The sequence below is a fragment of the Podarcis melisellensis genome (genome assembly GCF_964234715.1).
Source record: "Podarcis melisellensis genome assembly, chromosome: 13".
Taxonomy (NCBI): domain Eukaryota; kingdom Metazoa; phylum Chordata; class Lepidosauria; order Squamata; family Lacertidae; genus Podarcis; species Podarcis melisellensis.
In genome coordinates, this window is record NC_138545.1 from 11242332 (window position 1) to 11267614 (window position 25283).

General features: G+C 47.6%; 2 protein-coding genes across 4 annotated transcripts; one reads left to right on the top strand and one right to left on the bottom strand.

Moving 5' to 3' along the window:
* The first annotated feature begins 47 nt into the window (after positions 1-47).
* Positions 48-13014, top strand: RANGRF (RAN guanine nucleotide release factor). Of its 2 annotated transcripts, XM_081885279.1 has the most exons (7): positions 54-160; positions 1366-1522; positions 1651-1752; positions 3435-3551; positions 10037-10184; positions 11251-11345; positions 12334-13014. In XM_081885279.1, the coding sequence occupies exons 3-7, from the start codon at positions 1661-1663 to the stop codon at positions 12455-12457; spliced, it is 576 nt and encodes a 191-aa protein (XP_081741405.1). In that variant the 5' UTR covers positions 54-160; positions 1366-1522; positions 1651-1660; the 3' UTR covers positions 12458-13014. The 2 variants fall into 2 exon arrangements, with proteins under 2 accessions (XP_081741404.1, XP_081741405.1); XM_081885278.1 differs by lacking the exon at positions 1366-1522 and having other exon boundaries at positions 48-160.
* Positions 12911-23317, bottom strand: SLC25A35 (solute carrier family 25 member 35). 2 transcript variants are annotated; one of them, XM_081885271.1, is made up of 5 exons: positions 21892-23317; positions 19791-19856; positions 18134-18286; positions 15859-15993; positions 12911-14548 (listed from the first exon to the last, which is right to left on the bottom strand). In XM_081885271.1, the coding sequence occupies exons 1-5, from the start codon at positions 22264-22266 to the stop codon at positions 14366-14368; spliced, it is 912 nt and encodes a 303-aa protein (XP_081741397.1). In that variant the 5' UTR covers positions 22267-23317; the 3' UTR covers positions 12911-14365. The 2 variants fall into 2 exon arrangements, with proteins under 2 accessions (XP_081741397.1, XP_081741398.1); XM_081885272.1 differs by having other exon boundaries at positions 14387-14548; positions 15864-15993.
* Between the last annotated feature and the right edge of the window lie 1966 nt (positions 23318-25283).

Here is a 25283-nt window from a genome sequence, read left to right on the forward strand (position 1 = left end):
TCGAATGCACGGAGCGAAGGCGCGGCAGAGTCCAACCCGTAGTTTCTGATTGGTTGGTTTGCATGCGAAACCTTCCGCCTTTGGGCGGGCAATTCATTCGCGGGGTACGATTTAAAGGGGAAGCAGCCGCCGGAGCCCTAGAAACGAACGTGACTCAAAGGTGAGCCTGGCCCAGGGAGAGTGGGCCATCCCAATAATCGAGCAGGGAGCCTTAAAAATAATAAAAGGAATTATTTATTTCCCACCCCCCGTGCAGATTTCCAGGAATTCCCCCTTTTCCGTGACGTAGCTACGAAGCGACCTATGGTCCACGGAAGCTTGCGCCCTATTAAAATCACTCTTCCAGGTGCCACTGGACTCTTCGTCGTTTGTCCTCATCTCTTCTCTCGTTTGATATAAGCACTGCCCTTCTAGATCAGGCCAAAAGGCCATCTAGCCCCAGTCTCCAGATGACGCTGGACATGATTAAAAGCAACAGCCCTCCCACTGCCTTTCAGGGGTAGCTAGAGTGGTGCCCGCCACATTGTTCAGTTCCAGCTCCGCTAGCCCCAGCCAGCGTGGCCAAAAGTCAGGGATGATGGGAGTTGTAGTCTCACAAGCTCTGGGAGGGCACCACATTGGCCATCCCTGTTTTGGAGGATCAATAAGCTACTAGTTAATACTGTAGACCCTCCAGATTCAGGAGCAGGGACTGAGCAAGGGGAGCTCACCCCGTCGCGGGGATTCGAACCACCAATCTTCTGATCGGCAGGCCCTAGGCTCTGTGGTTTAGACCACAGTGCCACCCGCGTCCCAAGGGTGACTCTTCAACCTTGGATCTCCAGATGTTTGCTTAGCCAGTGGCTAATTGGTGGTGATTGGAGTTGTAGTTCAGCAACATCTGGGTACACAAGGTTGAAGAAGTGATTTAAAAAACCCCGTCCACGATGGATTTGTCTAACCCTCTTTTCAAGCTGTCAGAGTCAAGGGCCACACCCATGTTTATCTTGATGCCATCCTCATGGTCTTAGGAACATCCTTGTGTTCTTTACCAAGTCCCATCACTTAGCTCAGAGCTGTTTACATTGCCTGGCAATAGTTCTCCAGGGTTTGACCTGGAAATGCCAGGGATTGAACCCGTGACCTTCTGCGTTCAAAGCAGATGCTCAGCCCCTGAGCCACAGACATTCCCCAAACTATGGCCCTTCCCTGTGTACATTTTTGTAGGCATCTGCCGTAGATTGTGTGTGTAAAAGAGCGAGAATATGTAAGAAGTGAATCCGTGGCTGTTGGCATATACAATGTTTAAGAACTGGTGTCTGAGTTTGATTTTTCTTCCTCTTCCCTCCCTTTCCCCTTTTCCTTGTGTGTCGCATCATCGTACAGCTTTTGTCCTTCGTATGCCGAAGAGGCACCTCTCTATATCCTGACCTTGGATGCCTGAGTTATATATTAGGACTCGCCTCTTCCTGTGACGGTGATTTGTTTTAAACTGTTTTTAATATTGTTGTACTGCACCCTGGGATCTTGTGGCAAAGGGCAGGTAAGAAATCAAATAATTAAATATTCTCTGAAGAAATTAAGCAATACCTGTAATGTTCAGCTTCAAATTCTTTCCAAAAAATCAGTGCACTCAAATGAATCTCTCCCCCCCCCCCGCTTTTCTTGCAGGCAGAAGGCCATGGACAATGAGGTGGGTCCACAGCCGCAAGGCCACCCGCTCTTTGGAGGAGCCTTTTCTGCTTTCCTCCCTCCTGGAAGCCTGGATGTCAGGTACGTCAGACCCTGGGGGCAGCAGTTTGATTGAGGGGATCCTCACACCTAAGATCTTCCAGCAGGGAGTTCCCCTTTTCTTTGTCCCTAACCTAAGAAAAGAGGGTGATGTTGTTGTTGTTTAGTCATTTAGTCGTGTCCGACTCTTTGTGACCCCATGAACCAGAGCATGCCAGGCACTTCTGTCTTCCACTGCCTCCCACAGTTTGGTCAAACTCATGCTGGCAGCTTCGAGAACACTGTCCAACCATCTCATCCCCTGTCGTTCCCTTCTCCTTGTGTGATCTTTCCCACAACATCAGGGTCTTTTCCAGGGAGTCTTCTCTTCTCATGAGGTGGCCAAAGTATTGGAGCCTCAGCTTCACGATCTGTCCTTCCAGTGAACACTCAGGGCTGATTTCCTTAAGAATGGAGAGGTTTGATCTTCTTGCAGTCCATGGGACTCTCAAGAGTCTCCTCCAGCACCATAATTCAAAAGCATCAATTCTTCGGCGATCAGCCTTCTTTATGGTCCAGCTTTCACTTCCATACATCGCTACTGGGAAAACCATAGCTTTTACTATATAGACCTTTGTTGGCAAGGTGATGTCTCTACTTTTTAAGATGCTGTCTAGGTTTGTCATTGCTTTTCTCCCAAGAAGCAGGTGTTTTGTGGCTGCTGTCACCATCTGCAGTGATCATGGAGCCCAAGAAAGTAAAATCTCTCACTGCCTCCATTTCTTCCCCTTCTATTTGCCAGGAGGTGATGGGACCAGTGGCCATGATCTTCGTTTTTTTGATGTTGAGCTTCAGACCATATTTTGCACTCTCCTCTTTCACGCTCAATAAAAGGTTCTTTAATTCCTCCTCACTTTCTGCCATCAAGAGAGGGTGATAGAGGGAAGTAAAGTCTTTCCTGCATTCGCTTCCATTAAAAGAAATACAATACACAATTAGCTTGTGGATTTATTTGGCCTAAGAGCTTGTGCGAACTTATAGCTTATATGTCTCCCCCTCCCCTTGCCATCTTTTTAATTAAAAAAACGGATTGGACGCAATCATGGACGATTACAAGGAGGAGGGTTTTACTTATACCCCGCCCACCTGGCTGGGTTTCCCCAGCCACTCTGGGAAGCTTACAGCATATATAAAACATAGTAAAACATCAAGTATTAAAAAAGCTTCCCAATACATTGCTGCCTTTCAGATGTCTTCTGAATGTTGTGTAGTCCTTTATCTCCCTCACATTTGAAGGGAAGGTGTTCCACAACTGAGAAGGTCCTCTGCCTTGATGGGCTTATCAATGGCTATCAGCCATGATTATGATAAATGGAGCATCCATGAGCAGGCGCAGTATACCTCAGATTACCAGGTGCTGGGAGGAAGTGGCAAAGTGTGGCTGTTATCATTGGGGTCTGCTTGGGGCCATCTGATTAGGCTCTGTTGGAGCAGTTCTTTATCTTCTTGACATCCACAGGGAGGGTGCCACTACCGAGAAGGCCTTCTACCTTGTTCCCAGTAACTTTTCTTCTCGCAGTGAGGGAACCAGCAGAAGACCTTCGGAGGAGGACCTCAGTGTCCAGGCTGCGCGATGGGGAAGCCTCATAAAGGGTGCTGATACCTTTAGCCCACCTGCCCAACCTTAGCAAAGTCAGGCCAGTCTTACTTGATTTTCCCACCTGACCCAACTTTTCCCCTTCCAGTGAGATGCGCCAGGTCCCTGATAACCAGGAAGTCTTTGTTCACCCCAGCACGGATCAGAGCTTCATCGTAGAACTTCTGGAGTACCAGGCAGATGTCCCCGATGAAAATGCTGCCAGGTTTGTGATGGGAATTGCAGTCCTTTTGTTGCGAAACGGAGTAAAGTTTTGCAGGAAGAACCCTAATCCTAAACTGACTAACTGAGATTAAAATACAGTGGTACCTCAGGTTACATACGCTTCAGGTTACATACTCCGCTAACCCAGAAATAGTGCTTCAGGTTAAGAACTTTGCTTCAGGATGAGAACAGAAATTGTGCTCCGGCGGCAGCAGGAGGCCCCATTAGCTAAAGTGGTGCTTCAGGTTAAGAACAGTTTCAGGTTAAGAGCGGACCTCCGGAACGAATTAAGTCCTTAACCCGAGGTACCACTGTACACACTTCACCTGCTCAGAGAAATCTCTCTTATCACGCGTAGAGAGGGCTGATTCCCAACACTGGTGTGGGGGAAAATCATGAGTTTTGTACTTGTATATCTTCCTCCAGACCTTCATAAAACGTTTTCTCCCTTTGGGCATTTATCTGATGTAGTTCTGCATGAGGTTTAAAAAACAAACAAAAAGCAAGCAGGGAAGCCTATTTATTTCATTCCACGCAGGAATTGCTTCCCAGGAACTGTCTCGAAGCAATTTTGCAATAATAAATGCAGTAATATGTCGGGCAGATCACCATGCAAGGCCACTCTTAGCCTGCAGTAACAGAGCAAAGACAGGAGAAGGGGATGTAGCTCAGTGGGAGAGCGCGTGCTTCGCATGTACGAAGTCCTGGGTTCAACCCCCAGCATCTCCAGATTTTTTGAGGAGGGAAGAAACATCTGTTCTTCAGCACAGCTTTCCTGAAATGTGCTGCTTTTTCTTTTTTTAAATCCCTTTTTAAGACTTTACTAGGGCTGTGCTTTTTCGTTTACAGCTGAATCTTATCAAATCTGAAACAATTTGAGAACGGAACACAGCCATTTTTTCTGGACTTTGCAATGCAGTTCTCTAACCAACCGTTGTTTATGGAAAATGAATAAATATGGGGAAAGTGTGTGCATACAGAGCCATGCATTAGAGAGAATTATGTACAGAAATGCATTCCGTTAGGGAAAGTTGCTCTCAAAAAAGGTTTCCATTAGTAAGAACTGCATACGAAAAACAGATTGGGAAAATGAGAAACGGAAAGATCCGAAATAGACCGATCTTCCCATCCCTGCTCTTAACGTGCTGTTTTGGAAATGCTAAAACATTTCCCTTCCTTTTTCTCTGCACCTTTGGATGGTTATTAAGGCAGGACAAAAATGGGGGTTGTCCATGGCATCTTATGCTCTGGGGGAGAGAAGAGAATGATTGTGAAAACATCTCACCAGCAGGGAAGTATAGGTGACATCCACACCATAGATTTAAAGCACTCTAATGCCGCTTTAATTGTTGTGGCTTCCTCCCAAGGAATCCTGGGGCCGCTGGTTTGTTGAGGGTTCTGGGAATTGTAGCTCTGCAAAGAGTATCCTAATGACACCTTAGCGCCCCAACAGACCAATAATGAGAAGAGTGACCATGTGGTGGCACAAATCAACCAACCTGAGAATGGTCAGCAGGTGGTGAGCCAGGGGATGTAGCTCAGTGGTAGAGCGCATGCTTTGCATGTATGAGGTCCTGGGTTCGATCCCCAGCATCTCCACTTTTTGTTACTTCTTGCTGTGCAGGGAATTTATTATTTATACCCCGCCCATCTGGCTGGGTTTCCCCAGCCACTCTGGGCGGCTTCCAACAGGATATTAAAAACACAGTAAAAGATTAAACATTAAAAACTTCAGATGTCTTCTAAAAGTCAGTTGTTTATTTCTCTGACATTTGGTGGGAGGGCGTTCCACAGGGTGGGTGCCACTACTGAGAAGGCCCTCTGCCTGGTTCCGTGTAACTTTGCTTCTCGCAGGGAGGGAACTACCAGAAGGCCCTAGGAGCTGGACCTCAGTGTCTGGGTAGAATGATGTGGGTGGAGATGCTCCTTCATGTATACTGGGCTGAGGCCGTTTAGGGCTTTAAAGGTCAGCACCAAACTTCGAATTGTGCCCGGAAACATACTGGGAGGCAATGTTGGTCTTTCAGGACCAGTGTTATATGGTCTCGGCAGGCACTCTCAGTCACCAGTCTAGCTGCCGCATTCTGAATTAGTAGTTTCCAGGTTACCTTCAAAGGTAGCCCCACGTAGAGCGCATTGCAGTAGTCCAAGGGAAATGACTGAGGGGCTGTTCAGGAGATCAGCCCAACAAAGGGAAGTGGTCTGACAGGTTCAGCAGCTAGATTCGAAACCTCACCAGCTACAGAATCACAGGCCTGGAAGTGACCCACAGATATCATTGAGGCTTCCCTGTCCTTTAACGCCACACACACACACACACACAGACCATCTGTCTGTTTATCTATAGATGACCCATGAGGTCCCTTCTAATTCTACAATTCTATGATTCCAACAATAGGTATGTTTTGATAAGTGACAAGTTTTAAACTATAGTTTCCTTTTTAATGCAAGCTGAAGCTTTAAAAAAAAATCCTTTCCTTTCCTCACTTAGTTGGCAGCAATATGTTGTCAGAGGTTTTCTTTCATTTCCTTTAGTGGTAGATATTTTAGTGGAGACACTGCAGACCCAGGAAGGGGATGTAGCTCAGTGGTAGAGCGCATGCTTCGCATGTATGAGGTCCTGGGTTCAATCCCCAGCATCTCCAGGGTGGTTCTTTTTCCCCTATTGCCGTGTGGCTTTGTGTGCATCCAGTGCGACTGTAATGCAGGAATCTTCTTCTATTTATTTTTTTAAGAAGACACTCTTACACACTACAGTGGTACCTCGGATTACAGACTCCGCTAACCCAGAAATAGTACCTCGGGTTAAGAACTTTGCTTCAGGGTGAGAACAGAAATCGTGCGGCGGCAGCAGGAGGCCCCAGTAGCTAAAGTGTTGCTTCAGGTTAAGAACAGTTTCAGGTTAAGAACGGACCTCTGGAACGAATTAAGTTCTTAACCCGAGGTACCACTGTATTTTTTTAAAAAATAAATGCTTTAGCACATACACACATGGGTGTAGCAAAGATCAAGTAAATAAATAAAATACTTAACTAAAAGTAGAAATTGCAGAAAGGTTTTGACAGATTTTTCTGAGCACTTGGGGTCCAGAAAAAGGTAATTTTGCTGAGACATTTCATTCTGAATCTGCTAGACAGAGCGAGGCAGAGGATGATGACAGGTGAGTGTTTAGTCCCTGCTGTCCCGCCCCCCCCCCAAACATAAATCCTGGCTATTTCCATGCATACACAGTATTTTTCTGCACCCCTGGAGTGGTGGCCATTAAAGACAGAACAGAAAGCGATCCGATTTTTAACTGCTTCTAGCAAATATGTGCTGCAGAGTTAAGAAAGGATTTACAGTGCGGTCCTTGGCAGGTTTTCTGGGGTGCGATCAGGGGTGCTTTTCCCCAGGGGAAGTGTCCCTATGCAGGACTCCAGCCTTAAATGTGTTTAGGCAGGGAGAAAAGCCTAAAACACATGGAAGGAGATGTGATCCTTAGAACTGCCCTAGAGGTCCTTAATGCTAGAATTGAACACAGCCAGGATGGAGGCTCTTTCTCTGCTTCCGTAGATCCTGGAGGCTACATTCTGTCTCCACGCTCAGAGGCAGTAATGCTTTTAAATGCCTTTTAAATGTGTTTGTGGGTGGGTGGGGGTTACAGTTCAGTTGTTTTTGTTTTAACTATTTGTGGTTTTGTCTCTGTGAACCACCCTAGATCCTCTGATGAAGGGCAATATATAAATCTACTAATTTATAATAATAATAATAACCGGAGAGTACTCAGCAGCTGTGGAGCCAGGAGATGTGGCTCAGTGGGAAAACGCATGCTGTGCATGTATACGGTTCTGGGTTCCATCTCCACTTTTTACTCCTTGCTTTGCAGGCAAATGAGAAACGTAAGGAAGTTCACAAGACCCTTCATGTGAACCATTCAGTCAGTGTTAGAAACTGCAATATGAAGGCTAGGAGCTAAATGGCACCTTAAACCTAGGTTATAGGCACAACAATGGAATGTCTAGGCATGCTTTTTTATGTAACAAGAATACAAACCTGAAAATGAACCAACTGCATCTGAATTATTATGTTCATTTTTCACATGGTCTAGTTCAGGGGTCAGCAAACTTTTTCAGCAGGGGGCCAGTCCACTGTCTCTCAAACCTTGTGGGGGGCCGGATTATATTTTGAAAATATAATAATGAACGAATTCCTATGCCCCACAAATAACCCAGAGATGCGTTTTAAATAAAAGCACACATTCTACTCATATAAAAACATGCTGATTCCCAGACTGTCCGTGGGCCGGATTTAGAAGGCGATTGGGCCAGATCCGGCCCCCAGGCCTTAGTTTGCCTACCCATGGTCTCTAGTCCTTCCCCTGCCCACCCCTCCTGATATTCTTAAAAGGGTCTCTTCTCCAGTCTTCAGAGAGTAGCTGGAAGTGGGGAGGCAGGAAAAAGCTCCTCCTTTCCGTCCACTCTGCAGTTTTAATCTGAAATCTTAGGTGCAGTACTGCACCCAGAGCTCAGAAACTGCTTGCACTAATGAGATTCCTTGTCGTAAAACGCGCCTAGAACAATGGGAGTTTCGAACACTGCATTCTGTTGGTGGAATCCAAATTTGTTGAAACCTAAGAGGGTAAGTGAATGTCAAGCACAAATGAGTTTCTGGATCTGTTTGTAGCTGGGTGTGTCCCACTGCCTAGGTAGATAGGCAGGCAGACAGGCAGGCAGATAGATAAATAAATAAATATGCTCCTTCTTTTTTGATAAGAGACAGATGCTAATTTCTAGCTTCCTGTTTTAATGTAACCTGAGGCTTAATGATCCCTTCCTCACCCAGCTGGCAACAATGGGTTCTCAGAGACACATTTAGTTCCTTGAACAATAGATGCTTTAGTGGAGGCCTCATAGAATCAGGAAGGGGATGTAGCTCAGTGGTAGAGCGCATGCTTCGCATGTATGAGGTCCTGGGTTCAATCCCCAGCATCTCCATGTTCTTCTTTCCTTTTAAAAAACTGTGCCCCCCCAAAAAAAACACAATTACAAATACAGAAAACTATAAGCATGGTCTTCTCCAGACACGCCCCCCCAGTAACCCAATTATCCAGTATACCCCAATTATCCAGATTGCAGCATGAAAAAAACACAAAATGGTTGGCAGCGTACAAATGAACCAGTTAGCAATGACAAAGTCCCAGGTTTGTGGGCAGTCTTTGTCTCACAGGCATAGAAAAGTACAACTTTAGTTTTAGGGGCTTTCCGCCTACGATTTGGGGGTTTGCACAGAGTTCTTAACATGGGGTGCAAAGAGGATGGTGGTTATTTTTAAACTGAGCCTATGCTCAAGGTCAAGGTAGGGGGTTGGACTAGATGACCCCTTTCAGCTCCACAGTTCTATGATTTTATGCCTTCAAGCTTGTAGGTTCTACTGTTTTACAAAAACCCCAAGATCCATCAACTGGGTGGATAAGACGTAGCCTTAATAACACACACACACACACACACACACACACACACACACACACACACCAGGATTTGTTTTGAGTACTAGAACTGAGCTGAGCTCACAGTCCCTTCACTGAATAACCCCATTCCTGGTTAGTGTTTCTTCTTTTCAAGAGCAACCTAATCTGAAAAAATTTGGGTGGGATTGGGCACTGCCATTTGTTCCTGCCCTTTTAAAACAATTGGGAGTCATGCATCCTTGCTGATGTGTGGCAAGCCACCCTGCTCCCCACTCCTGTTCTAGATAACATCTAAAGAGACAGAATGAAGAAGAGCAAACACCGGTTTTCAATGTGTGGACATTTAACATCCAGGGACCAGTGGAAGAATTTTTCAGGCTTCCAGTTTTCAATTGCTGTTCTTCAGTGAAGGACCTTTAAAGGGAGACTCCACTGCGAAACAGCTGAACTAGAACGTAACAGGAAGTTTGATTTTCATAATATGGGCATAAATTGAGACAATGGTCTCGCTATAAGTATTAACCATCTTAGGATGACTATGTTATTACCAAAATGGCTGCTGTTGTGGGTGGTACTTTGCGAACGTTTTATCTTTAATCGGATTGTTCTTTCTGCATTTTATCGCCCTTTGATCGCCGCTGATCAGAACCCTTCCCTCTATACCCATTAGGACAATAACACACTGTTGCCATATTATGAAAGACTTTATGATTTAGTTTGTTTCTGTGCAATTTTTCATTTCACCTTGACTCTCTTGTGTAAGGTGAGGAACAAATGGAACAAACCATGACAGCGCTTCCAGCCTGTAAGAACAGGAAGTGGGGATGTAGCTCAGTGGGAGAGCGCATGCTTTGCATGTATGAGGCCCTGGGTTCGATCCCCAGCATCTCCAGTTTTGCTGAATCTGCCTGGGAAATGCTGGATGGAGTGTGAGGCTTGATCTCTGCTTACCTATAAGATACTGGAGGTCACCTGTTGGTATCTTTCCATGACTGAGACTGGTGTTCACACCTTTCCCCTCTCTCCCCTTTTCCAACCAGATATCACTTTGAGGACATAGCTGGTGCTTCTGCCAGCACTGAGATTTTGAGCCAGGAAACGTTTGCTCCCCATCTCCTAGCTCTGGAAGGCTGCAGCAGCGCCTGGGGCCTCACCGCCCGCCAGCTGGTGGCCAAGTTTGATGAGGAGGTGGGTATCAGGGCTGCCTGAATAGAACTTATCAGGAACTTTGATTCTATCAGTATAGGCTTAAATGGAGACAGAGGTTTCCCACCCCAATTCAGGTATAAATTACCCTAGCAGTGTTGCCTGGTTATCAGTTGGGAATTTTTCTCTCAAGGATTGCTCAAGTTTTCTCCAAGGTCTGCTCAGGGGGGCAGAGGGGTTGCTTATTTATTTATAAAAATATATCCTGCTTCATCATTAGGGGGTGGGAACCAAAGTGCCTTACAGCAAGAGTATTTATATATAATAAATAAAAAGCACGTAACAAGTTAAAATTAAATGCCTCCTGAATTTTTTTCCTATGCCATCCAACTTATGTAGGCAATCAAAAAACATAGTTGATGAACTATGTTTTTAAATTGCCTACGTAAATTTGATGGCATAGAAAAAATTCCAGCAGACATTCAATGGCTAAAACAGAAGATGTCTGCTTAGAACTCTTTTTGGAAGAGGGACTCCAAATTTTGTTTCATCCTCTTTCCCCTTTCTCTTTGTTTCTCTCTAGAGGTGGGATAGGGAACTTGTGGCCTTCCAGACACTGCAAGACTTCCATCCCTGATCACTTGCCACACTGGCTGTGGCTGATGGGAGTCCAAACAGCAGCTGGAAGGCCACAGGTTCCCTGCCCCTCAGCCAGAGCCTAGGTAGCTCAGTTGGTAGAGCATCAGACTTTTAATCTGAGGGTCCAGGGTTCAAGTCCCTGCTTGGGCGTTAACCATTTTTGTGGCTGAGTTCAATCCCCAGCACTGCCGGATAAGGCTAGGATTTGGAAGGGCCAGTTTTTAAAAGCTGGGAGAGAGTGCCTTCTGTTTTCAACGTTCCTCTGCCAATTCCACCTGCAGTTTGTTACGGGTGTGGGGAATTGTAGCTTTGCGATGGGTAAACTACGTTTCTCATGGTGGGTTTTTTTTTTTACACTCTCATTTTCTTGAGTAGTGTCTTTGCATTTGGAGGTGGGGGGAGGGTGCTAGGTGATCAGAAAACAGAAGGCCGTTCCCAAGGGCTTTGATGACTCCCTTTTCGTTTACAGGCCAAGAACGAGGTGACGCTACATTTGGTCTTGCTGCGCTTGCCCCAGTACGGGACAGACCTGCTTCTCACCTTCAACAACCCCACCTTTATCCAGTGAGTATTTGCAGACTGAGGACCAAATTTGCTTCTCTCTCTTCTTCATCCAGGCAAGCAAGGACGCATTGACCAGCCGGGCAGAAATACTAGAGGAGGGTGTGACTGGGGAAGAGTCTCAAGAGCCAGAAAGAGAAGCTGGGAGGGCAACATTTGGCCCCAAGGAGGGCTGAAGTTCCCCACCCTTGCTGTAAAACAGATACAGTAAAAGCTCTGCTAGGCAGGCTCCTGGTCATAGCTGTCAACTGTCCCTTATTTGGCGGGAAAGCCCCTTATCCCAGCACCGTGTCCCGCTGCTGTCCCTTATTGATGCTGTCCCTTAAATTTCCCGGGTTTCAAAGGAAGCAGCTCCTTTCCCTCCCTCCCTCCCTGCCGGCCAGGGAGGAGGGAGGCTCCAACTGTGTTGCTTGGCTGCGTTGCTCACCCAATAAGGAGTCTAAGAACGACTGGGGGGGTGGAGCTTGCATGCCTTGTGCCGATCAAATCGGCCACGTTGCCTGGGGACTCACCTTTGCTCAGCGCTTCCCAGCGGAGAGGTGACGGTGGTTTCCCTTGCTGCATCCCCTTTGCCGGGTTGCTGTGCTGTGGGAACCACCGCTTGAGGCTTCGTTTGGCTGCTGGCTGGGCTCTCTGCCTTTGGCTCAGAGGGGCTTAGAAGCTGAACATACCTGTGCTTGGAAAATCCCTTATTTTGGCTGCTGATCCCTTATTTTCAAGGCTGCTGGTCCCTTATTTTCAAATCTGTAAGTTGACAGCTATGCTCCTGGTGCAGGGCTTTTTAACATCTTCAAGGAAATGTGCCAGTCCTCATGGAGGAATTCTGCATTGCTTCTTGAACACACGGGCACAGCAGAAAGGCACTTTGCAGAGGTGGCAAAGAGGCAGAGGCTGGCTGTGTGTGTGTGTGTGTAAGAGAGAGAGAGAGAGAGAATGAATTTGGAGTACTCCTACAGTAACACCCCCCTCCCCTTTTTTCCTCCGGTGCCAGTCCTCTAAGCAGCAGCGCAGCCCCAGGAACAGAGGTTCCAGCTTCTCAGCCTCCATGGACAGTGGAGCATTTCCACACCTTCGTACGCAGCGTGCGGCTCCTCGACCCCGGCATCTTTGGTTAGGACATCTCCAGGATGCAGCCGCTTACCATCTGTTCTGCAATCCCAGAATCGTTTGGGTGAAGACTCTTAAAGAGGCTACTTCTGGTTAAATGTCTGGATCATCCATCTGCTGCTTCGGCTCTCTGGACATGGACTCCGATTGCCCAAAGGACATTTGCATGGCAGAGGGCGGTTTCGTGGCACCTCCGCTCCCAGAAGGTGGTTTCAGGTCTCCCCCTGCCTTTGGATGATACTGGCCTGCTGTTCTTCCGTTTGCCTTTGGAAGGGGGTCTATTCCTCTCAGCTCCAACTATGTACCCCACCCACTTCAGGGAGGGGAGCTGGACTTGTCCTTCCAGGTTGCTGCACCTGTTTGCCAATGTATCAACCACCTTCTCCAACCTGCCTTTTGAATTTCCTGCAACAAGGGTGTTTTGGTGTATCAGTCCGTTAGAACAAAATTCAGAGTCAATTAAAAAAAACCAAAATGCCTTTTATTTGGACCAACCAATGTTTATAATATGGGGTATAAGCATTTAGAGTCATACATAGTAAATTCTTGGGTTTGAGGACCAAAAGCAGATGTTTATGTTTCTTTTATTTTTCTTTCCTACACATCCTCATCCCCCTGTTGTTGTCGATATTTCACCTAAGGTGGTTCTTTCAGACTTCTTTAGGTTATATATTGCCCTGTGCTGGAGTGTCAAGTTGCACAGAGGCATGCTGGGAAAAGGCAGTAACTGACCATCCTTTGAAAATATATATAAAAAGATATACTTCTAAGTCTTGCATTTAAAACCCAGTCATATATACAGTATTGCTCAGTGCTAACTGGAATTCATAGGTCCATTTTTAAAGAATGATGTGTATGGATTGCAAATAAATGTTACTCCAATGATAACTGGAATAAAGACCTTGCCGCCTCTTTTTTCCTGGGGCTGCAGCTATTAGAGCACGAGTTGAGCTAGATTTACACACCCTGCCTCGCCATTAGCCATGCTTGCTGGGGCTGATGAGAGCTGAGGTTTGGCAACATCTGGCGGGCCAGAGGTTTCCCACACCTGTGGCAAAAGCACTTTCCTTAGCGTTTGTGTGCTTTGTTGCTATACAACGTGGTTTAGTCACAATCGTGATAAAACCCTGGATCTCCTACATCTTTGGACAGCCGTCACTCTCCCCGCTCCCTCCTCAGCAGATTTGAGAGGATGGAATCAAAAAGTAACCTGAATTGCCATCTCCCTGCAACTGAATTTTAATTTTAGCTGAGACAGAGTAGTGGAAGGAAAAATATTGCACTCCAGCGCCACCCAAGGGCTGGCCTATTGCAACTGGATTCTCATGGACACTGGAGGTCTAATAGGCCTACCTACTACAATGGTTGCTATGGAAACACCTTGTGAGGCTCAGCAGGCCTCTGTCTGAAAACGTGGGGTTGGCCTTGCCAGCCACAAATCTTTCTTTGATTGCTTCTTGCTTGGGGCTGTTGGGCAGTTGCCCATGGAATTAGCAGACCATAATAAGCAACTGACAGAAGGCTACCTTCACCTTGGTGGGCTGGCCTGGGGAAAGGGGGCTGCTTTGGGTGCAAAAATCCTAAAACATGCGTTTGCCTCACACAATCGTCTCCTCGGTTGATAAGCTACGGCCACAAGCTTCACTATTTGGGGAAGGGTTTTGTGGGCATATATGTATACATATATATTTATATGTATGTATATAAAGCATCTTCCCAAATGTACAGCCAGTGAAAGAGAGAAAGGTCCAAGCTGGTGAGAACAATCACGGGCAAATTCAGCTGCCGCATGATGGGTTGCAAGGCTCACCGTGGCCTCGGAGCCAAGGTCAGAAACATCGCAGGACGACGACCCTGGCCTTGCAGATGCGAGGGGAGTTCAAGCAGGCAGCCGGCAGAGGCCGCCGCAGCAGACATCATCGCTTCTGCTGTGTCCAGCCGCTGTAGGACTGGCGTAGCTGGTCCCAAAAGAGGAGGCTCAGGATGGTGTGAGGACCGATGCGGAAATAGGAAGCGCCTAGGCCTTTGTAGATCCCAAAGAAACCTTCCGAACGGATGATTTTGGAGAGGCAGTCAAAAAGGCCCTTGTACATCAGACCCTGCAGCAGAGAGAGAGAAGAAAATCAAGCTGTGTTTTTATTTTCCCCCTTTCTCATAAAACTTGCTGAGGTCTCAATCCAGACTTCAACTTGTGTTCTCCCACTTTCCCCCAGGGAAACCCAATCTTTACAGCTGAATTGCAGGAAACATCAATTGGGTTTCTCCCCCACCCCCACCCCCAAAAGGGATTTTGGAAACTGTAGTTTGGAAACTGTTGTTCGTTAAAGTTGCTTGGAATCGTAGCTCTGCGAGGGGTAAATTATAGTTCCCGAGATTCTTTAGGTGAAGCCTTGTGCTTTAAAGGTACAGTTTGGATGTTACCGTAGTGGCACTTGCAAAGAAACTGTGGGCACTAGGAAACTGATCAAGACAACAACCAGGGTTGTTTTTAAAGGCAAAAAGAGAGTACTGGAGACGGAAGGAATTGATTGTGTATAGATAACAGGCAAATATTGGTAGTTTATAACATCAGAAGGAGGATTTTCAAACAAAATCAGTTTTGACACTGGATTACCAGAAGCCTGTTTATCTAAATTCAGGTGGATTTGGTTTACGAATTCAGAGGGGGAGAACTTTCACACTACTTTTGAGAGGTTGGACTTGAGTTTCTGATGAGTGAATGTTTGAAATGCTCAATTGGTTAGCGCTCCATGCTAATGACACCAAAACTCTGGATTTTATCCCTGTATAGGCTGTGAATTCTTTTTAGGAGGGGTTGCAGCTCAGTTGTAGAACATCTGCTTTGCAGGCTGAAGGTTTCATGTGGGGGCTAAGAATGTCCCCAGTCTAAAACCCTGGAAATCAGCGATGACAGCATCAGTGGGTTGATTCGAGATACAGTCAGCTTCCTAAAAGATGTAACTGTATGCACATTTCCCCATAGAGGGATTTACTTCCAAATAAACATGCATAGGATTGGCCTGCAAACTTATTTTTGTTTTCAGCGAAATCCAGTTTAAATCTTATTGGTAATCTTATTAATTATAAAATGTTAATGAAAGCTTCCAGTTTCCGGGGGTCGACTGGGACATCTGAGATGGACAGAGAATGAGTGGGGTGAGTTAACAGTGGATCTGGGGGCAAGCTGGGATCCAGACCAAGTTAGTTGCACTTAGGTCCCATTGAAATCAATGGGATAGGTGACTCATCACACACACACTTAAGCCCCGTTGATTTCAATGGTGCATAAGTGCAACTAATTTAACCTGCATCCTTCTCATGGTCTCCATCTTCACCCTTGTCTACCCTGCCCCTAAAACACACCAATAGCTCATGCTTTCTCACCATGTTTCTCCCAAGCCATGCTTACCTCACCTCGGGGTCCTACAGGCTGATTGTAGAGGCGGGTGCTGGCCACATCAAAGGGTGTCATGGCGACAGCCACAGTGACACTGCTTGTCATTCCAGCACTCAATGCCAGCAGCCAACTGTCCTTAGGGAAGATCTGAGGATGGGAGATGGGAAGGATATGGGGTGAGTGATCAAGAAGGAGCAGGTGGAAGGGCCACAGCTCAGAGGCAGAGCTCTTGGCAAGCAGGAGGTCCCAAAATCAATCCCGGGCATCTCCAGCCAGGGCTGAGAAAGTCACTTGTGTGAAACTCTGGTGACCCACTGCTAGTCAGTGTAGACCAGAGGTGAGGAACCCAACAACCAGGCCAGATGTGGCCCACCAGGCCATTTCCACAAAACTGTGCCAACCTGCCATTATATGTGATTACAGGTGTGTGGCAGGTAGAGATGTGGGCTGATTGGATGCTCATGCAGCTGGTCCCTCCCTGTAGTACTCTGGATACAGAGCTCTCCATACATCTGCTGATGGGCAGATAGTTCAGCCCTGCTTAGCCGCTATCTCCTCCACCATGTTGGCCAATTCTGGGCAGGTCTACCTTGACATCATACAATTAGCTGTTCAATGGTGGAATGGTCTCCCTAGGGAGGAGGTGGACTCTCCTTTTTAATCTTTTAAGCAGAGTTTAGGTGGCTATCTGTCACGGATGCTTTGGTTGAGATACTTGCATTGCAGCGGATTCGACTAAATGACCCTCCAAGAGGCATGTCCAACTCTATATGATTCTATGCTGCCAGATTATTAGTAGGTGGGTGGTCCCACCCACCTGTCAAAGTTGGCCCACGTGATGGGTGGAAGGGGGATATAAAGATCTGGCCCACCAAGACCAAAAGGTTCCCCATCCCTGGTGTAGACAGTGCTGAGCTACAAGGACCAATGGTCTGCCCAATGTGGTCATGAACTCTAGAGGCAGGAATAGTGCAGGAACCATCAGCTGAATGCTTTATGGGTTTGCAGCCCATAAGCTCAGGGATTTAAACCGAGCAGAGAATGAGCATTCTGAGAACCACATACTTTTATTTTGAAATGAAACGTGCACACCCTTTTGGACCTGAGCACCAAGTGCAAAGTACCTGGTGGCATCTCAAAAGCAGGAAAAAAAACTTCCAGTAGATGAGGGAGGAAGAGTTTCAGCATCTTACTCTGCTCCTTGGCACCAGAGCCATTTTTTTCTTCCCCACAACAGGCAAAAGTAAAATATATTTACACAAAGCAATCACACAAATGCACATTTCTTTTGTCTGCATTATGTATTCAGTTTGCAGGGGGTTTTTTTGGTATAAGATTTGAACCAATGTATTAATTATCTTTAAAATGAGCAGCAGTACACACACAATCCTGGCCTCAGCCGTCCTGAACGCAAGAGAGAATCCACTCGCAACCTGCTCTCCTGGCACAAATCAAGCCCGACTCGTAATGCAAATCGCGATGCAAACACAATTAAGCCCTCTGGGGAAGGTTAGCAGGTTGACATCATATGTACAACAAAACCACCAAACAAACAAAAACACACACTTGTATTGATAGATTTTGAAATACACTATTTGGGCTTGAATGCTCAGAGGTGCAAGGGGAAAGAGCTATGTCACCATGACTTACTTAGGGCAGTTATGAGGAACCTTTGCCCCTCCAAATGTTGATGAACTCCCATCAGCCCCAGCAGAAAAAATGGCCAACGGTCAGGGATGATGGGAGTTGTAGTTCAGCAACATCTGGAGCACTCAAAGTTCCTTCACACCTGACTTGGGGAGTGCGAGTTCAAAATAAACCAAAGATGCATACCAACCTAACTTTGTCAGGTGTGGGCTGCTATATTGCACCTATACAACAACTAGCATCTATATCCATCAGAGCAGAGTGGATCCCCAAATCCCACCAGCACCACTGCAATCCAAACCCAGGATGCTGTTGCAATTGCTATGGTAAGAAGAAGAAGAAGAGTTTGGATTTGATATCCCGCCTTTCACTCCCTTTAAGGAGTCTCAAAGCGGCTAACATTCTCCTTTTCCCTTCCTCCCCCACAACAAACACTCTGTGAGGTGAGTGGGGCTGAGAGACTTCAGAGAAGTGTGACTGGCCCAAGGTCACCCAGCAGCTGCATGTGGAGGAGCAGGGAATCAAACCCGGTTCCCCAGATTACGTGACTACCGCTCTTAACCACTACACCACACTGGCTCTCACCACACTGGTAACACACAAAAGCCCAGTCACCTCTGCATCTCCGCACCCTCTTTACCTCAAGTTGGCTAAAGAATTCTTTGGAAGAAGAAAAGGTAGCAAGTTGTGTAGAAGAGCCAACCATGACACGAGGTGCAGCTGAGAGGGAGCCGCGCCACAGTCCCAGCACGCCGTGCTCTTTGTGGATCATGGCCAGAGCATGGAGCATCCCCTGAGCATGGGAAGAGAGAGAAAACGAGAACCACATGTCCCCCTGAAACGTCATTGGTCAGTTAGGACTGAAACATGCAGCCAGTTAGATCGTATAAAGAGCCAACATCAGGCCAACATCCTGTTCTTACAGTGGCCAAGCAGACGCCCTGGGGAATCAGTTGAAGATATTGTGATATATTGCGACGGGAGCTGCAATTAATTGGGCACCCGGTTTAATGATTTGCAATACAAGGTCTCGTACTGTTGGACTCCAACTCCCATCAGCCCCAGCCAATATGGCCAATGGTTAAGGAAGATGGGAACTGCAGTCTAACATCTGGAGGCCCAGAAGCTCCCACCACTGGCCAAGACATTCCCAGCATGGGAATGCAGAGACTTATTCTGTTACACTTTTAAGGCTGAAGGAACACCATCCATTTAAAGCACATGACTTCCCCCCCAAAAAATCATGGGAACTGTAGTTTAAGGGTGCTAGGAATTGTAGTTCTATGGGGGTAAACGACACTTCTCAGGAGAAATCATGTCCTTGAAATGTCCCTTAAATGTATGGCAGACACACAGTCCCCTCAAACTCGGCCCTCCAGATGTTTTTGGCCTACAGCTCCCATGATCCCTAGCTAGCAGGACCAGTGGTCAGGGATGATGGGAATTGTATTCCAAAAACAGCTGGAGACCCAAGTTTGGAAAACCCTGCATTAAACACTCAACTACGGAATGTCTAAGCCAAGGCTCCAAGGGTCTCCAGCTGTTTTTGGAATACAATTCCCATCATCCCTGACCACTGGTCCTGCTAGCTAGGGATCATGGGAGCTGTAGGCCAAAAACATATGGAGGGCCGAGTTTGAGGAGGCCTGCTCTGGTGTAACACAACCCCATCCTGCAATACACATGTTTGCCATTGGGGGCAGCCCGCTGAGAACAAGACACAGGCGGGCAACCTGTGGCCTTTCACATTTTTGGGCACCAACCCCCGTCAGCCCATGTCCATAGAGCAAATGGCCAAGAACTATGGGAGCTGGGAGTCCAGCAAAATACAGAGGGCTGCAGGTCCCCTAGTCATTTCCACATGATTACCTGAAGTATGTGAATGTGAAAAGAGAACATCACCTTGTCTCTCTGGAACCCAGCCATCCTCTGTGGCCACTGAGTACACTTCATCAACAGTGTTGCTGGCTGTTCCTGGTAGTGACCCCCACGGGGAGGCCTGGATGCTGGGCAACCCTGAGGGTTGCCAGGGTAATGAAATCTTTTCATGGGAGATACTGTCCCCTTGGTACAAGCAAGCTGGGAGTTCTTAAAGGGCCAGCATGCCGGGCTAGGTCCCTGAAAACTATCATCAATGCTCTTAAGGAAGGGCCTTAGCTCAGGAGCAGAGCTCTGCATGCAGAAGGTTCCATGTTCAGTCCAGGAAAACCACTGCAAGCCAGTGTAGACAAAGCTCAGCTAGATGGACCAACAGTTTGACTCTGGACAATGTAAAAAACTGAGCGAGCCCCACATACCTGGTGCTGGTATTGGTGCCCTACAGCGATCTCAGCAGCGGACTGAGCCTGGATGTGGGTCTTCACCTGCAGTGGAAATGGAGGAAACATCTCATCACATCATAAGGGGCCTATTTATAAAAATGAGGATATGCCTCCCTACAGAGAAATGCCATCTTCAAAAACCAGAAACGACACTTCCGTTCCGGGGCAGAGAAGTGTTTCTCAGGTGGAACTTTGTTCCGTGAACCAGGGCATTCAAACGCCTACATTCAAGGCCGTCCAAAATTTCCAAGTACAGGAAAACAGAGTGCATTACTTAACACTTACACAAACGCTGTCCTGTAGCATCTTGCTATTGGCCAGTGTTGGCAGGGAGGAGGATGCAGGAATAGATGGACCACAATGACAAGATGTCCAGAAAGTCAACATCTGACACTGTGTGACAGATAATGACAGTGTTTTGATCTCAGGGACTTTAAGACCCAGTTGGTTGTAAATGAGAGAAAAACAACAGCTGTGTGTGTCTGTCCCTCTCTGTGTTTTAAATGCTGAGGACTAGTGTGGTGAATGTAGCATTTAAAGGAGGATCTTTTCAGCCTAGGCACCACATCCCCTCTTGGCCAAATCCCCAACAGCTAGCAGCAGTGGGTGCTGTCAGATGGATAAAAAGGGAGTAATTGGAAAGTCATTTTTGACAAGACTGTCAATGAACTTAAACTGGCCTTAAGACCAGTGAGACAAATCAAGACGTACGTCTTGAAGGGAAACTGGGACCTTTCCTATGAATGATTGCATTGACAGAAAACCACAGAAGAACTTCAAGTTGGAACTCAGTGACACACACACACACATGCGATACCAGTAACAGAGGCTGCTGGTCCATTCGAGCAAATTGGGCACTGTGCCACCAGCCCCACTGGCCTATTATTCCTTTCAACCAGCCCAAGGCTTCCTCCTGAGTCTCAGTGTTGCTTTTGTGGGACTCAGCAAAGGGCAGATGGGGAGAAAACTAGAATCAGTGGGCTCTGCTTGCCATTGGTTGTGGTGATGAACCTACTACTGGTCTCCCTGCCTTGCACCCTACCAGTCCCCATTGCACATCAGGACAGACACATGCAAAGTTTCATGCACCACCCAGTTCTACAAAGCACACAAACCTGACTTTCTTGCCACTCAAGATTGCAGAATTCCGGAATTGGGACGACGGAATTCCACCCACCCAGAGGCGTAGGAAGGTCTGGTGGTACCCAGCACAGAAAATTTCTTGTCACCCTCCCCCCACAATGATTTTATTTTTTTGCCTGCAAAAATGGTTTTACATTATTTTATATTTTCTTACAAAGGAATGTGGATTCTGGGCCTCTGATAACAAGTAGGCGACTGTGGACAATACTTAAATTTACAGGATGGATTGTGTTTTGGCTTGTGTTATTTTATTTATATTTATTGTTTATTTATTTATTTTTAATAACCTGCAAAGTGGTTTATCAAAACAAAAACAAAAAAACCACCACAGCAGTAAAATCAAGAAAAATTAACAATCCTACTTTAAAACATACAAAAGCTAAAATATTAAGATTAAAATTACTTCAACTTCCTAAGCATTTAGGAATGCTTACCTAAAGAAGAATGCTTTTAGCAAAGTGCCCGAAAAGAGTCTAGCAAAGGCACATGCTTTGTTGCAATAGGCAGGGAGTTCCAAAGTGCAGGTGCTGTCACAGTAAACAATGCAGTACAGACATTATGTATATATCTTGACCCTGCTCCACTGAACTGAAATTTCAGCCTTCACGACATAGGAAAACGGCCAAATAAACAGCTGTTTTGTGGAGGAGGGTCAAGATATTAACTGATAAGCATGAAATTTCATATATAGCTATATAATCCCTAGTGTAGTAAGATAAGACCTTTGGAGCAGGCATTTTCATAAAAAGTTTTTTTATGAACCTCCCTAGTAGGGCAGTAATTGTTCTTTGATAATTTGTCACCCCCCTCCATGATGGTATCTGGGGTGAACCACCCCCCGCCCTCCTTCCTAGGCTCCTGCACCCACCTACCCAACGGCTTGCAACCCCTCCCCATGCATCCCTGTACTGATTCCCCACGCTTTGTGACCCACCATATAGATGGGGCTGCTCACGGTGGCACTGACCACCCCGGACAATGCCCCAGCCACGGTGGTGCGCAGCAGGCTGATGCTCCCGTCAGAGGCGTGAATGTAGCCCGCCGTGTCGGCGATCCCGTAGAGGCCCAAGCGGAGTCCGTTAAAGCCAAACTGGTAAAACAAGGCGGGCGAGAGACCCCGCTGGAGAGCTGACAGGCCGTCCACCCGTCCAATGGTGTAGAAGGCGTGGAAGACGTTGCGGTAATGGCGGGTGTAGGTCCCTGGAGCCCGGAGCTCTCCTTGCAGCTGCATGCGGGTCTTCACCACCTCCAGCGGGTTGGTAAACAGGCAAGCCCCACAGGCTGCCACCCCACTAAGGAGGAAGTCCATTGTTGGGGAGCCAAGGGAGAAAGAAATAGGGTTGGGGTGGGTGAGGAGAAAGCAGGCGGTGTGGGTTTTCTATGGAAGAAGACCAGGTGTTATAAGGAGTTGGGGAGAGGGGGACAAGGGACCTGGATGGATTAGGGGGATATACCCCCCCCCCAAAAAAACTGGACCTTGGTTATAGGTCTCCAGAAGGCCAAAACAGCACTAGTGCTGGCATTAGCAGATGAGAAATGGAGGGAAACAGATGCTGTGAAGGATGGAGTAGATACATTTATGGAAGGGTCAGCTTTGAGAAAGGAGGAAACAGGCAATCTAAAAGGTCCCAGAAACTTTCAGGCGCTAAGGGTTCAGAAGGGGTGGGAGGCAGTGGGGTGACTGGCGATTTTAGACTTTCCTTTTTTCCAGGTTGGGGGCCAGGTGGGGGGAAAAGGATATTCAAGGAACTGGGGAATTAAGGGCTGGAGGAAACAGGTACTGGTTTGAGAGGTGCTAATTTGAAAGGGGTCCAAATAGGGGCATAATTTGGGTTTGGCGAGGCTAGCAGGGGGAAATGTTATTTTCAAAGCAGCTGATCGGTGGCCAACGGTTCCCAGGCTATTTGGGATCCAGTCTCTGGGGAGGATCCTGCTGCACAGGGGGCTCTTTTTTGGGGGGTGGGGGTTAAAAGAGACTATGGTGATGGATGGAGAGAAAGGAGCAGGACTTCTGCACCAGTAATGGGAGCCGGGATGGAGGACTGCAGAAAAGCCAAGGGTGGTGTTGGGGAGCAACCTTCCAGGGAAATCACAAAATTAAGGACAGGGTGGGGGGCATTGGGTGAGAAATCTGGGGGAATGCGGGGTGGGGTCCGCTGTCAGATGGGAAGCGGGATCCCCGGTTCCTCACGTGGCCAGTGCGCAAAGGCGGCGCTCCCACCAAACATCTTCGCCCTTCGCCTCCTCCTCTCCATCTGAGCCGGCGCCGGCTTTGCCGGGAGGTAATACCCGCAGCGGCAGGGATGGGCCACGCCCCCAACCGGCGCAGTTGTCCAACGGCCGGCCACTTCCCACGACGTCGCTCCTCTAGTGCACCAATCGGGGAAGCGATGCCTGACGCGCCCCCTCCTTGTTCCTTCTCTGCACAGCCGTGGTGGGCGGGGCCTGTCTAGCCCAGCCTGACCTGAGCGCTCCAAGGGCTTATGAATGAAAACCTGGCGGGTTAAACCAGGACAGGCGGGAGGGGAAATGCGATTTTTCTTGGGGGGGGGGGGGCGGGTCTGTCTATCTTTCCGCGATCATCTCGATAGTAGAAGCTACTGTGCCAAACTCAATTTCTGCAGGAGCGATGCGGGTATGAGGACAGGCAGACTTGCTCCGGAGTCAGCCCAATGCCGCGCCCAATGGGCCTTAATAAACTGAATTCTTAGCGCGTAGGATCGGACCTTTAAATCGAAATGCTAATATTTTCCTTGGGGCGAGTGACGATGCAGGAGGGCTGAATGCTGCAAACGGCCCGAGTGTACACCTATCTGCGTCGCTTTCAAGGGCATTGGTGGGCGTGAGTAATTAAACTGGATTAAGTTTGCAAGGCGCGCTTGCATAGGGCACATGCCCTTTGGAGTTCCGGAGCGATGGACAGGAAATGCCGGGGCCTGAATCCCCGCGGCGGAAAGGTGGAACCGAGATCCGCCAGGGGTAGCCAACGTGGTGCCCTCCAGATGGTTTGGACCACACTTCCCATCACCCCTGGCGGTTGGCCATGCTGGCTGGGGCTGATGGGAGTTGCAGTTTAACGAAACCTCTGGCTGGCGCCGCATTGGCTCCCTTTGCAATCGCTCTCCCGGTGATTCCCCGAGGGCTGGGCGAAATACAAAACACGCGCACGCATGCAAAGCATTTAAAGCAGGGATGGGGAGCCTGCGCAGCCCTCTTGGCATTGCTGAACTACAACTCCCATCATCCCTGACCATTGGCCATGGGGGCTGAGGCTGATGGGAATTGGGGTTTATCCACAGATCCAAGAGATGGTCTGCTCAATGCATTGCTGCCTGCAGAGCAGACTTGAGCGCCTTCTACCGCACAGGGCCCGGAGGCACGTGTGGCAGGAACCGGCTTGCGGGCACCTAGCTCAGAGAAGCGTACCACCCCGGACTTGCGCGTAACGAGATAGGAAAGAAATCTCCAGACTTAAGCCGCCTAGTAAGAAACGTGGCTGTTTCATGGATGACATCAGGATCTGAACTCGGCTCCACTCAAGATCCTCTTCTGTTGGAAACATTTCTCATCTAAATGCGGGGGCTGATCTAATTTGTCATTTTTGGGTACCGCACGCACAATTTCTCATCCACTTTCCAAAGCTCAGCGGCCGGCCGGTTAGCTCAGTTGGTTAGAGCGTGGTGCTAATAACGCCAAGGTCGCGGGTTCGATCCCCGTACGGGCCAAGGAACGTTTTTGGGAAAGGCCATTAGCTCTCCCGGAGCATCTTTGAATGCAGAAGTTCGCAGGTTCACTTTCCAGACTGGGCTGGAACAGTGGAGGGTCTCTGCCCGCTACTCTGTCTTTGCAAGGAAGTGGATTCCGTTTTGCTTAGGACAGCGATCCACGCTGGCAGCGTATGACCAACCCAGCTGCTGCTTTGCTAAACAAATGGCGAAAATGGTCTTAGCCCAGCTGCTTTAAACAAATCCTTTGGCATCAGTTATCTTAAGTTCTTCCCTGAATGCTTGGTTCCAAACTTTAAAGGGAGTGGCAGGTTTGGTCATAATTTAGTTTTTCTCCTGGATAAAGTTTTAAATGGAAAATGCTAAGGTTTCTGTGCATTCCTACCTTTTGCAGTACAGAACTAGCTGCTTTTAGGTAGTGTATGTAGTAAACGTCTGTTCTGAGAACATCGAAAAAAATAACATGGAATCTACGGTTGGCCATTGTATGCTTGGAAATAGAATCGGCTAGGCATGGTAACTGGGATTAATCTTGATGAAAGAGGATATTGGGAGACATTTAATGAATAGGCAAATTAGTCAGACGCATTCTCAGAAACGG

What these genes read in the sequence shown, in the direction of transcription:
- RANGRF (XM_081885278.1), top strand. Translation starts at nt 63, where the DNA reads ATGCGAAACCTTCCGCCTTTGGGCGGGCAATTCATTCGCGGGGTACGA. An exon ending in CCCGATGAAAATGCTGCCAG is followed by an intron (nt 3,552 to 10,036) that starts GTTTGTGATGGG and finishes TTTTCCAACCAG; the next exon opens with ATATCACTTTGAGGACATAG. An exon ending in AACAACCCCACCTTTATCCA is followed by an intron (nt 11,346 to 12,333) that starts GTGAGTATTTGC and finishes CTCCGGTGCCAG; the next exon opens with TCCTCTAAGCAGCAGCGCAG.
- SLC25A35 (XM_081885271.1), bottom strand. Translation starts at nt 22,266, where the DNA reads ATGGACTTCCTCCTTAGTGGGGTGGCAGCCTGTGGGGCTTGCCTGTTT. An exon ending in TGAGCAGCCCCATCTATATG is followed by an intron (nt 19,857 to 21,891) that starts GTGGGTCACAAA and finishes TTTCCACTGCAG; the next exon opens with GTGAAGACCCACATCCAGGC. An exon ending in GGCACCAATACCAGCACCAG is followed by an intron (nt 18,287 to 19,790) that starts GTATGTGGGGCT and finishes TCCCATGCTCAG; the next exon opens with GGGATGCTCCATGCTCTGGC.